This window comes from Mus pahari, chromosome 8 (assembly GCF_900095145.1).
Source record: "Mus pahari chromosome 8, PAHARI_EIJ_v1.1, whole genome shotgun sequence".
NCBI classification, from domain to species: domain Eukaryota; kingdom Metazoa; phylum Chordata; class Mammalia; order Rodentia; family Muridae; genus Mus; species Mus pahari.
The window spans coordinates 47778732-47792921 of NC_034597.1; the positions used below are offsets into that span (position 1 = coordinate 47778732).

A 14190-nucleotide genomic window follows, 5' to 3' on the forward strand; every position below is an offset into this window, starting at 1 on the left:
CCTGCCCAAAGAGGCCAAAAAGGCATCAATCAGATCCCCTGGAACTGGAGTTACAGTTGCCTATGACCTGTTAAGGTGGGTCGTCGGGCAAGGGCAGCCAGTGCTCTTAATGCCTGAGCCATCTTCCCAGCACCACTCTACCCAGAAACTCTGTCTGGTTAAGAAAACAACATGTGTAGACAATTATTTCCATGATCATTTTTATTCTGCAAAATTGTTAAGTCTAAAATTATATGTATAGAATACTCAAACGTAGGTATGTGTAAAATTTTCTAATCAGTTCAAAGAATTAGCAGAAGTTAAGTAAATTCCAGGCAAATTATTAGTACTGCCAGGACCAAAAAGTTCAGAAACTACTGATTCAAGAATGAACTGAGATTCAGTCTAATATTTCTGATCCATAAACATATCTGTTAACATTTAAGTCTAAAAGAACCTGTGAAAAAAACTAATAATTGAAAATACCCAGGGGGGAAAAATCAGCTGTAATTACTGACAAAATACGTACAACGTAAGTTTTCTATATTTTGTGGGAGAGTACATAACTTTAAAAACTCAATTATTTACAAAGGCAGAAGAAAACTAAGATATAGGTACCATGAAAAGTTAAGAGGCATTGACTTCCATAGTTCTGTGAAAACCCAGAAACATGAAAACCCTATTTAGCCTGGTTGGCTGATAAATATAAATATTTTTTCATTAGAGGTTACAGCACAGATTATTAAACTAGTAACACAAAAGCATAGAACATAATGAATGAATGTGGCTTTAAGTTTGGAAACTAATGCATGTATGCACCTTACATGATATAATCAATACATAATTTTGTGTGACTTTGGTCTTTCACAATATGACCAGAAAATTTTTGTTAAGATTATCAATGCTAAAGTCTTCTACATTATTAAAACTGCTCAAAATTTAACAAAATTTCTTAAAATTTAAGAAAGGGCTCAATATATAACTTTTACATAATTAAAGAAAGGGCTCTATACATCTTCCTACTGACTGAATTTTAAAATATAGGAAAATGAACAAGAAATTTGTTCAAATTAAGTGTGCTTGAACTTAATTCTACCCAACTCTTAACTTTAGATCTGAAACCCGTATAGGAACTGAAGTAGTTATAGGATACATGATAAAGCACTATTGTGAACATTAAGCAGCCTTTAGCTTGTTTTTTAATAAGGTCTCATGACATAAATACCTCTTATTTAGTATGTATGAGTGCGCTTCCTGCATATATGTCTGTGTACCTGGCAGAGCCGGTGACTACAGAGGCCAGAAGGGGATCCTCTTGACCTACAATACAGTTATAATCAGCCTGGGGCGGGGGATGTGAACCAGTCCTCTCTGAGAGTAAGCACTGATCTATCTCCTGAGCCCCTAGGGGTTGTCTTTTAAAATAACAACTCTGACTCAGCCATCTTTAATTGACAAAGTATCTCTTGCAGAGAGGAAAGCAGAAGCAGCAGTGGCTAACCACACAAGAATATGCTTGAAGGGACCTACTTTCAATGTGAATTCATATCTCAATACTGGCTATACTGAAATTTTCAGTAACTCAGATCTGGAAATTGGTTATTTCTGTTATTCAATAGGAAAACAAAATATGAGACTAAAAAGCATTAATTTAACCAAGTAATTAAACGCAAAACAATTAAAAAGAACATTTCGAGGTATTTATAATCTAGAAATAGTTTTACAGAAAAGTCAACAGTTCCTGGAGTTTAAGAGTCTTCATTCAAAGTTTAAAGCATTATTTTATTTATTTATTTGATTTTTTTTTTTTTTTTTTTTTTTGGTAGGGAGACAAGAGTTTCTCTGTGTAGCTCTGGTTGTTCTGGAACTTGCTCTGTAGGTCAGGCTTGGCCCCAAACTCAGATCTGTCTGTCTCTGCCTTCCTGGGATTAAAGGTTTGTTCTAAGAATGCCCATCTGAAGTTTAATGACTATTTGGTAATATACAAACCCGCACAACAAAAAATATTATGCTGTGACACAGAAACTGTGTTGGTGATACATAAAACAATTTCCAACTTCTGTAAACATAAAAGAATTTCATACTGGGATACATTTTATTTGACATACAAATTAATATACTCTATGAAGTTGGATTTAAAATGTTTATAGTTTTAGGAGTTGTATGTAAAAAGTTAGCTACATCTATGTGCTTCCCTCCACCCCACCTTCCTAAAAAGAAGAAACCTTATCTATATATTTAGCTAGAAAGTAACATTTGTAACCCAAGAGACAAAATGCCCACTGCTTTCCCCTTTCCATCAGTGGTACTAGAGAATGAGTCCAGGGCCTATTGGAGCAGCCCTGACCCTGACAGACCCAGCATGGCCTGTTCTTATTCTGTCACTCTGGCTGATTGTGATCAGCGAAATAGTTGATACCAGCCTTCAATTTAAAATAGTCTCTTGTCTCAGCCTCCAGAGAGCTGGGATTATAGTCATGTGCATCCTATTTGACAGAATTTGAGATTTTGAAAAAAAAAAAATTAAGGATTTAGTTCTCTTAGTGGGGGTACTTGGGGGTTTTCATCTTATGTCCCCATGCAGTCAGAGAAAAGCTGCCAGAGATGGTTCTCTCCTTCCACCACATGGATTCTAGTGTTTGAACTCAAGCCATAAGACTTGGTAGCAAGTTCTTTTATTCAATGAGCCACCCTGTCAACCTTAAGGTTATATGTTGGTTATCTTTGAGGCCTTAACAAAATTATTATACACAAAACATTTAACTATCACTTGAATTTTCAGGAAGCTGCCTCAATTTACCCTATAAGACATATTCCACGTATTTGACAGAGTTTCATATGTCCCAAACTGGCCTTCTATAACCAGATATGGAGTTAAGTGTTGTTATAACACAGTCCAAGAGTGGAGTCGTGGAAAATTCTGACTGCTTTGGAAAAAAATTCCCCAAAAAACAAGAATATTGTGACCACATTTTCGTTAAAAACACAAAATTTTTCTTGGAATGTGCTTTCATCCCCTCCTAGGTGCAGAAGGCAGGAGTGACTTCAAGCTTTATTCATCACAGCTGGTTATTGCTATTTGTTATAGTCCTCTATAGGAAAACATGTTCTGGCAAATGTCGCTTGTCTGCAGCTTGTCCATGTGACTCTACACTCTACTCATGTGACTCTTCATAACGCTCAGAGTATAAACTGTCTGATGCGCTGAAGAAAGTTGGCTTGTGTGAGGTTTTTGTTCACCTCAGTCAGCTCCACTTCCTAGGTCCCAAAGCATCTGGAGCAGTGAACAAAGGATTAAGGCTTCATTTTTGGCTAGTGCTGCCTGACACTGCATTTCAATTCAGTTAAAGTTAACCACATATTTGATCATGGTTTTCATAAAATTTCATTCATTCCTTCCCTCATTCATAATCTATGTTGTAACTGTTAACGTCCTGTTATTAGCCATTCATAGTGATACTTAATAGAAGATTTAGATATAAATACCAAGATACTATAGTATTCAACAAGTATTTCTAAATAAGCATTTAAGTTATAGTTTAGTGTTTGGTAAACAAGAGCTGAATTCTTGTCCTAGTCCATAGATCCAATTGCTATTAAATGTCAATCACAGCTAAGATAATCCCCCCAAATATAATGACATTTCTAAAACAAATATTTGTTATTTCACTGAATGGTACTGAACATAGATTTCTAGTAGAAATGCCCACAACTGTCAGAATAGGTGAAAATTTACAAAATACAGATAATCCAAGGTTTTGCCTTCAAAACAAACAAAAAACCCCACATCTGACAGGAAGAAAAAGAAATCAATGTGTTGACTTAGAAAATAAAAACAGGATATTCCAATAAAACAATTATAAAATTAGATGTTCCTTTATTATATGATTATTAACTACAATTAGCACAAGCTGAATTCTTCAAGATTTTAAAATTGATTATTTCAAGACAGGAAAAGAAATAAGACTGTAGTACTATTATAAGAATAAAATTATGGCATGTTAACTTTTGTAGGAAAGAATTATAATAGCACATATGACAACGTCACACTAAATCAGAAAAGCCAACACTATTATTTTTTACCAATTTTCCTATTAAGCAAATGATATTCAAATCATCTATGGAATGCTAATTAATGAAATTAATGAAATTAAAAATCCTGAATAAAAGAGCTGTGACGTGAGATAACTCCACAAAGCCACTAACCACTGAATGCCTAGACGTTCAGGATGCTCCGCTTGACTGTCTCTCAGTAGCTGACTTCTCTCAGAGAAACCTTGGTAAGCACTGGAACGGGCTTTTCTTGATGTAGAAAAGGCTGTGTAGACTCTTTTCTTGGAGCTAGAGCTGAGCCTGGACACTAGGCTCTCAGGAAACTAGGGCAACTCAATGTTCTTAAATAATAACACAACCATCACAGCCTTGGACAAAGGCAGCTTGGTATAAACAAAAAAGATTGAGCAGCTCCAAATCTTAATTCAGGACTGAATCAAATACACTGGTGAAAACTGCTGAAGGACTGGACTGGAAAGACAGTTGAAAATATATTTTTAAAAAACCACTTAAAGTTGAATTTAATTTAAGAACTCATTCCCAAAATAATGTTACAAGTTAAAACAAAGTGCACTCCCCATCAGCTTATACTCTTGACACATATGTAATGAGAATGTCTGCCTCTTATTTTTAAATCTCAAAATCATTTAATTACTAAAAACAAAGTTTCTGAATATTCCAAGTTTTTAGTAAATATATCCACCCTGCTGCTGTACATAAAAGGAGTAGAAACACAAAAATGATAAAATAAAAGATTTGGTACAAAAAGATTACATCTCAATCATGTTTTATAACCAATTGCTTTTATGTAAGACTTCTGATTGACTGAAGTCATCTTTCCAACATATAGCTTATTCCCCCAAAACCAGGTAGAAAAACAAACAAAATCTACTGCAATGTGCGCTGCTCTTCAGAGAGGTGTTCTGTAAGAGGACAATGTATGAATACATGGAAATGTTAGGAGAGGAAACACCTGCCATGATCATGGGTTGGGCAACTGGATATTCAAATATGAGACCCCATATACTTATATAAATGTACACACACACACACACACACACACACACACACACACATTGAAATTTTAAATAAATAGAGAAGGAACATCACAACATGGCATCACTTTCTCTCAAAAACTAAAAAGGAAAGGTCAAAACTGTATTTCCTAGAAGGATCTGTCACAAACCTTACCAGACTGAGGAAAAAGGGAGAATGAGCATTTGAATGGATGTTGCTCAAAAATGAACAGTACTAACATCACATGGGATTTACTGGACAGACTTAACAAAATGGAAATATTCCAATATATCAGTTACACTACCTTTAACAACACTTTTGGAAAACAACAAGAAAAGCTAAGTTGGCTGACCTACTATTTAGGAATAAGAGGCCACACCTTCCTTTCACCGCCAACACTGTCGGTATGGTTGGTTGGGTTAAAGCTTAACACTAACTCTTAAAGTGGTAACTGGGGGAAATGTAAATGAATGATGGCAAAAAGATTAAAACCAGGAGTTATTTTATAAGCAAAAGAGATTTACTTTCAAACATGTTTTTTTTTTTAAGATTGAAAAGGTTTATTTGGAAAAATCAGCACAGAACAAAGATATCCTCAATAACTTTTCTCAGAATATATGAATAGTGAGACTCTATATGAAATGTAAGCAACAACTCTAACTTACACAGGATCAATGGTTTATACAATCTCAACCCCCATGCCTCCCACCCACTAGTATACTACAGTATGTATCCCTTATTGACATCAGCTTTCACTAACAGTCTGACTTAAGGGCTACAGGAACAAACAGAAAAGCAAAGTCATTTTCACTTTTAAATAGGTAGGATTAGCTAAAGCAACCATAGCAAGTTTTGTAAGGTCATGAGGGAATACCACTAAGAACATCTTAAATTAGGCAAAATCATTTCTTTATTGAGATTAAGTAACTACATAGACTTAATAATAATGCCACATAGCTATTGTTAGCTAAGGTCACAAACACTTTTCAACATTCACAATGATGGGCATCTTTTTTACCAAGCTAATCTACAAAGCTTATGAATAAAGAAAATACAAAAACCCTCAAGTTTTACAAAAGAAAAACTTTAGTCTACGTACATTAACAGTAAAACCATTTCTCCCAAGTAACAGACAAGGTGTAAAGGCATACCATAGAATGTTTTTTCTAAACAGTCAGGAATGAATGATTTTTTAATATCTCCGACGCTTATTAGGGCCTTCAAAATTGCTCCCTTGACTCCCTCTACCAAAGCCACCAGGACCACCACTTACAGGCCCTACACCGCTCATTGGTGCCTGGGGAGTTTCAGAACCTGTTCTATTTCCCATGGGTGAACCCATCTGGGATGGAGGTCCTTGGGGAAACCTATCATTGTGCTATAATCACATATAATAAAGTCCATTTGGAACACGCCAAAATAAAAGTGACAAGAAAAATTGGCAAAATCCCAAGTGGTGGTGTCAGGAGGTTCAGCAGAAAGTCCAGCAGAGTCAGGATCAAACATAGAAGGAAGAAAGGAGCAAGTTAATTAGTTCCTGTTTTTAAAAATAGTAGTAGTAATAATAATAATAAGCAGCATCGGAAGATTTACAAATTGCAAATGCTATGCTCCATTTCATGGAAAGAACTGATTCTGACATAAGCAAATGCCTCTTTATGCCAAATCAGTATAGAATACCACTCTGATCCCTTTTTAAAAAGTTTACACTGCATGAAACTAGGATGGAAAGTAAAAAATACTGTGATTCTGTTTCGAGATGGAGTCTCTATCTACTCAGCCCAGGCTGGCCTCTAACTCGGGGTCCTACTGTCTCTGCTTCTGCCCCCAGGGGCTGAGACTGTAATATGAACATGTCTCATCAGGCCTGGTAAGAAAGAAACTTTTTTTTTTGAGACAGGGTTTCTCTGTGTAGTCCTGAGAAAGAAACTTTTTAAAAAGAAATCAGAGATGTAACACTGAGGAGCTGCATCATACTGTTTTAAAAGTAAACATTCTACAAACTCAATTATCAATGCTTTTAAGAAACAAAGCATTAAGAAACATACATGAACAACACAAAACTCGGAGATTTTAATATGGAGACATATGAAGTGCTTTCCTTTAAAGACTAGTTATAAGAAAATAGTATGTTTTAAGAATCGTTTTTAATAATATGGATAACTAAAAGCACATAAAATATCTGAGTCATTTATTCTTTGAAACGTTACAAAGGTCAATCCTAAGAAGTGTAAATAACTAAGAAGTGCATAAATAAGGAAAACAAAAAAACCTAAGAATAACATTTAAATTAAATTACAATTTTAGAAAAAAGTATATAGGAATACAGCCAATAATGCCTATGGTATTGCTAAGGATTAAATGTGGAAGAGAAATTGAACCAACAAACTTCAAGTTTCAGGGATTACATTATATAAACGCTGCCTGTCTTAAAGGGACAAACACACTGACCACTTTATGTGCCATCTGTCCTGGATACTGTGACCCTGCCTCTTTACCTCCTTAAACAATAGATTTGAAAATGATATCAAGACCAGTGTATTATTCTTCAGTTCTAAAATGAACAATGCCTTCCCTTTAATCTCTTTCTGATCCCCATAGATGTAAAAATGATGGCACGTCTAGATTAACTGCCAGTGCATTTTCCTCCTTAGCCAGTGACAGACTGCTAACCTTTAGGACGGTAATCCCAAAACCAAACAGCCTTTTTGAAATCTGGTCACCAATTTTCGTTTTCAGAACTTTAAACATTCATCACCTGAAGAAGAAATGATTTTCTACTAGAAAGCTTCAGACAGAAGTGTTAAGAGTCATCTGCCCAGCTAACTGCTATGTAAAGATGATAGAAGTTACAACAGAGAAAATCAATTTTTACGTTTTAGCCACACAAAGGTATCTTCACACTCCTGGATCAAAAATCTGTGTATTTAAATTTAGTAATAAAAGCCATCAGTAATCATATTAAGAGCATATAACTGTAAACCTTTATAATGTTTTGAAAAACTAAAATTTTAATCTTAAATTTTTTTCAACAAAGAGAAATGGTTTGAAATAAATCATTACAATGAGATGCATCAATACTAAAACTTGGTTTTTTCCCCACACACAGTAGAGTTCTGTTTCTAAGGTTAAATAGTCTACACAGAAAAAGCGCAATCATGAACATTTAGCATTGCATCCATTCACTGGCGGATATGAGTTAAACACACTTTAGAGAACTGTAGTGACACATGTTCTTGCGCTCTATTGAGGAAGAAGAATAAGTGGCGATGGCAATACTAAGACACATTAAAATTGTCTCTAATAAATAGAAATTTAACAAAGTTGCTTTCTCTTCACTGGCTGTACATCCACACTACCAAAAGTAATAACATCAAGTTATAGTAAGTGTGAAGTTATCTTTGAGGCAGCAAAATGCTTATTTACAAAATATAACCAAAAAAATTTTAGTGATACGTTACCACTGCGCCATTATCTGGTATCATTGGAGTTCCCATATTTGCAGCTCCTTCTGGTCCCATGGCAGGACCAGGACCCATTGGTGGGCCAGGTATAGTTCCTCTGTTGTTCATATTCATACCCATCATTGGAGGAGGACCTTGGGTACCAGCAGGTGCTGGGCTAAATGCATCTATGCAAAACAATCTACACTTAGAGCTGTCCTATCTTAGTTCAGTGAACATTAAAAACTATACAATTCATTCAAATCTATACACAAGATTATCATCAAAATCACTTTCCTTCCTTGAGAGTGGAACACTAAACCATCAACAATAAATATCATATATTCAGTAAAATTCTCATTACTAAATCAAGTCTTGCAAGGCCATGTCAATTGTTTAGAGCCATTGGAACTATCATATTCAAAGTTTCAAAAATCAGTAATATTAGGTATAGCTTATAATTAAAGAAAATGACCCTGAATAATTTTACATTCTATGAGCTTTAACAAACAGTAAAGGTTTGTCACTCAAAAAACACACTTGTTTTTCCTTAAAGTCAGAGCTAAAAATACTAGCATATAAAAAATAATAAATATTAAGGAAAATTATTCTAGATAATCACACAAAGACGGCTATAAACTAATCACTTGGCTTTATATAAGTACTAAATACTTTAACAGCGTATCAAAGAATGGTTTTCAATTTTATATTAAAATATATAATCTAAAAAAACCCAAAACACTAGGAAGAAACTATGTTTTAAAACACAGTTCATCCAAAGAGATAAAATAATTATGTGACTACTTCTAACAAGTAAAATCTTAGAAAGGGAGACAATCGTGCTTCTAATTTGGCCATCAAGATATCCACCTGTTTCGTATCACAGTGTTGTCTGAGCTGTCCTGTAATATATATGGTAGTTTCAAGTAAAACATTTCAAAGGATTTGATTATTTAAAAAGTATATATACCTTTTAATCATAAAAATTCAAACTCAAAAACTGATGCCAATTTAGAGATCTCTTCTACATTATATAGGCCAGTTTTCAAATAGTCAGAATTGAACTTCTTAAATATACATATAAAACACTGGTGTGTTTAAGTCCATGGAATAATGACTACTGCAGCTGAACACTCTACAGTGTCAAGACTAAAAAGAAGTAGCACTCCTCAGGGATCCACCATGTCACCTGCTGCTGCTCTTACAACTCTAATTCAAGAAACGAGCAATTTCAAGGGAAGGAATAATTTTCTTAATCCCAACTTATTCTATCTAAATAATCAACACTTTAAGCTTAAAATTTCTACTTCCTCAATATGGCTGTAAACATATATATAATAGAGACAAAAGGTAGACGGTAACATGTACAAGCCCTCTTAGCTCAACTTTCCTGAAAAGAACAGATTAAAAGTACTGTTTTCCCCTCACTATTTTTAAAAGGAGGGTGAATGGGTGACAAGGTCTTGTTTGTAGCCTAGGGTGACTTGCTATCAGCTGTCACATACTGCTGCCTCATGTATGTTCCATGACAAAATTATAGGTATGAGTTACCATGGCTCCCTTCTTTATAATAGTACATAACTTAGACAAAATACAAGTCAGTATATGTAAAATAATACCCGTACATATGTATCTGATATATCCACTGGTATACATCAAAAAATGATGCTGCCATACTATCTACAGGACATACGTGGTTGCGAATACAGCGCCTGAGCACAACCACTGAGCTACAAATTCTAGCCCCATTTACAAACTTGATGTGCTACAACAGTTTTAACAATTCAACAACTCAACGTTATCAGAACTGCAATAAGCCATCAAGATATAGTCTAACACTGAAGATTAAAGAAATGGAGTAGACTTTAGGAGAATAACTACTAAAAGATTATTATTTTCTAAGGAACATTATAAAAGTCTAAATTTCTACTGAATTAAGGAATAAAAAAGCATATTCTCCTCATAAAGTTTTTAATCCAATGAAAAAATATTTCCAAATCTATGTGCACTATCAGAAATTGCTTAAAAATTTACAATACATTTGATACTGATGTTAATAAAAATAATTGTAACTGTCTTTGAAATTGTACTTAATTGTATCTTCCTCTAACTGCCCTTGAAATTATATTTATTGCCTTATATATTACCTAAAAGTTACTATGAAAATAACACAGAGCCACATCACCATTATATACAAATATGCTCACACTAATGACTCCATGTGTCTACGCACTAACTGCATAGTTGGGTCCACAGTTTCATGCTTCCGTTGCATACCATAAATGCTAGTCAGAACACCTTGGTGGCCAAGGAAAAAGTGACCAAAAGGACAGTAATAAACTATATTACCTGACTAAAATAACTGAAAGGACAAGAATTTTTAAGAGCTAGCCATAGAAAATATTCATGAACACATTCCTTGTTTTAAATTTTATCTACTACTCTACATCTTTTAAGAACATATGAGTTCGGTATATATTGTCTAATAGTATAATTATTCAAACAGCATGTACATCTGAATTATACACACTTTAATTTCATGAGAAGTTTCAGTGGGACAATTTAACATAAAAGTGAAACATATATCATTATTGGCAAATGATTAAAGTATGCCAATTCAAATTTTAAATTTTTTAATAAGAACCATCATATGCCACATATTTTCTCCATGGTTCACAACACCATTTCACTATACAATAGTGAAAATTTTAATATAACTACCTTCTTAATATCTCATTTCCTCAACAAGCCACTGAAGACTCTTGAAGAAATACTTCCATACTAAATACTGTAACCAAACATTTAAAATATTCTGTAATATAAATAAAAAGCCTAGACCTCAAAGAAAAACAACCAAAAATCAAATTTAAAATAGAAATTCTAAAATCATTTGAAAATAACTCAAAACTATCAGCATCCGAGGTAGAATGAAACTTGATCTTTGCAATATGGCAGCAATGTATTTTTCTCTCACAATGATTGACCTTGTCTCACCATGTAGAAAACCTAGCTTAGAGGCTTCTTTCACTGATGATATCAAACCATATGAGTTGTAAAATATTCTTACTATGATGCACTTTTATTCTATTTTTTAAAAAAGATATCGCCTTTATAACTGTTTGCATGACTTAGTTTCTCAGCATATAGATACAAAAACCAGCATACAGTCCCCAAAAGAATTACAAGTAAGTTTTATTAAGTCTTTTGCTTCAAATCCCTACCTCCCATGTTTATTGCTCCACGGGGACCCATATCACCCATTCTCATTTCCTGTTCTCTCTGTAAGTAAACATAGTTGTCAGAGTCAACCTATCGATCTTATGATTTGACATTTCCCATCTAAAATCAAACAGAAAAGAGTGAGTTGGGATATCACTGTCCATTAAAAATTCTGAAATTTTCCAACAATATTTATTTAACAAGACTACTAGAGGAAACAAAAAAGGAAAAACAAAAATCAAAACAAAAACAACAACAATCACCACCAACCCTTTAAGCATCCAAAGCTAATATCCATTAAGTGCTTAGACTATCCAGTTTACACTGGAAGACTAGATACCACATGAACCAAACTATGTTCCATTACTCGGTAAGGCTGCTACTCAAGAGAAATTTGCCTAGACCTTATATCAGAGAAAAACCTAGCATTAATAATTAAGGTCAATTATATTTAACTTACAAGTTATTAAAGTCTTAAAAGTTACAGGGGGTTTTCATTATATAAAACAAACAAAGGAGTCTTGCATTTTTATTTAACTAACCAGGTATAATTAATTCCACCTATGGTCTACAGATACACCCTAACTCTTCAGTAGACACAAGGAGTTATAAAAATTTTATGCAATATTACTTCCCTTTAAATAAGCAATTGTTTTACTTAAAACATAAATAAATTCTTTTCCATTTACCAAGTTCTGAAACGATGCATTGTACAAGTTAATTATGACACAAGAGGAAGGTCATATAAATTAAGAACTTTAGAAATTTCATTACAGCAGCTACTTCATAGGAATTGTTTACTATGACTTACTTCAAAATTAAACCATGATGAAATTGTAACACTACCTGAACCAATGTACTAAGTTTCCAAATCAGGAAAAGCAATCAGACACAGTATCAATGAATGTTTCAAGTCAATCCATGGCTGAATGATACACAATTATTTTTGATAAAAGCAAGTTTTAGTAAACTAAACAGTTGTTTAATGATATAACACTGAACACCATATAAAACCAAGGCCATAAATTGCTACAATGGAAGAATAAATAGCATTAATAAGTGACTTCTTTCAAAGACATCTGCAGAGGGGTTTAATGGGAGAGCAGCTCTACCAAGCACAAAGTCCATGGCTGGATCCCCTAGCATAGGCACGAGGCGGGCAAAGTCTTGCCCACTTAGTCTAAGGAAATATATATTTTAGTAGAACATTAACAAAAGCAATGTATAATGAACAAAGTTATAATCCAACCAAAAGAAATGTTTCGTTGCATTATTTAGAAGATACAAACACAACACCTTCATAAAAGCTATTTTTCAACTATCCTAGAGGATGTTTTTTGGCTTCTCATAAAATTTGCTTATTAATAGATACTATCATGGAGATGTGAAAAGGTTAAGTCTAAAGCTGGCCATGGTGGAGCATGTCTTTCATCCCAGCACACCCATGAGGCAGAGGGAAACAGGTATTTCTGTGAGGTGCAGGCAAGTCAGGTAGGTCTATATGAGATCCTGTTCTCAAAACGAAAAAAGGAAGATCATAAGATCAAAATGATAACCAACCAAGCATCATATGGCAAACACTTTAAACATGTTAATTATTAAATTTCCTTGGGTCTTCAGGCTGTTACTTTCCAGATACTTCTACTAAAATGCAAAGGAAGCAAAGCTTTTAGCATGGTCATTTTATAACCTCAAAGAGACTCCAGAATACCCTACAACTTAAAGAACTCGCAACTGTGTGCAGACCCAAATAATTTCTCTTAATGATGTTAAAAACTCAGAGCTTCAAGGAGGATAGGCAAAAGCTGAGACTTTAATATGTTTTAAAACAGAAAAAAGGATAACATTTTCTTGACCATAATTGTTTACTTTACAAAATTATTCTAATGTAGGTTGAAAACACACAAACAAACAGAAAAAAACTGTAACCAACATCCCAACAGATTTTGAACAGGAAATAGAAAAAATGGATCATAGTTAATTAAAAGCAACTACTTACTGCTCTTCCGGAGTCCTAAGTTCAGTTCCCAGCACCCAGACCAGCAGCTTATTGTCAACTCTAATTCCAGTACCAAGAAACCTGATGGGCTGGAGAGATGGCTCAGCAGTTAAGAGCACTGACTGCTCTTCCAGAGGACCTGAGTTCAATTCCCAGCAACCACATGGTGGTTCACAACCATCTGTAATAGGGTCCAAAGCACTCTACTGGTGTGTGTCTGAAGACAGCTACAGGGCACTCATACAAATAAAAATAAACCCCCTTTTAAAAAAAAGGGATCTGATGGCCCCAAGCCTCCAAGATACCTACCTGCACATACATGGCATATACTCACAAAGACACCTATATTTAAAAAAAAAAAAAGAAAAGAAAAAAAAAAGAAAAGAAGAATAAACCTAAGACGAAAAATAACTGTTTAATATCAGTTAGAGAGATGGGTCACAGCACTTAAAGAGCACTTACTGCTCTTGCAAAAAGATC

General features: G+C 34.2%; 1 protein-coding gene across 3 annotated transcripts in view; it reads right to left on the minus strand.

Moving 5' to 3' along the window:
- The window catches only part of Pspc1 (paraspeckle component 1), an 88964-nt gene that overhangs the window by 21080 nt on the left and 53694 nt on the right, over positions 1–14190 (minus strand). Inside the window, exons 7-9 of one of the 3 annotated variants that reach the window (XM_029541362.1) lie at positions 11714–11771; positions 8511–8680; positions 5585–6427 (exon numbers count right to left, since the gene is read on the minus strand). The exons of the other annotated variants lie outside the window; for them this stretch is intronic. Coding sequence (XP_029397222.1) covers positions 6242–6427; positions 8511–8680; positions 11714–11771 — 414 coding nt within the window. The 3' untranslated portion in view covers positions 5585–6241. Of the gene's footprint in view, positions 1–5584; positions 6428–8510; positions 8681–11713; positions 11772–14190 lie in introns of those variants that run through there. 3 annotated transcript variants of the gene reach the window in all.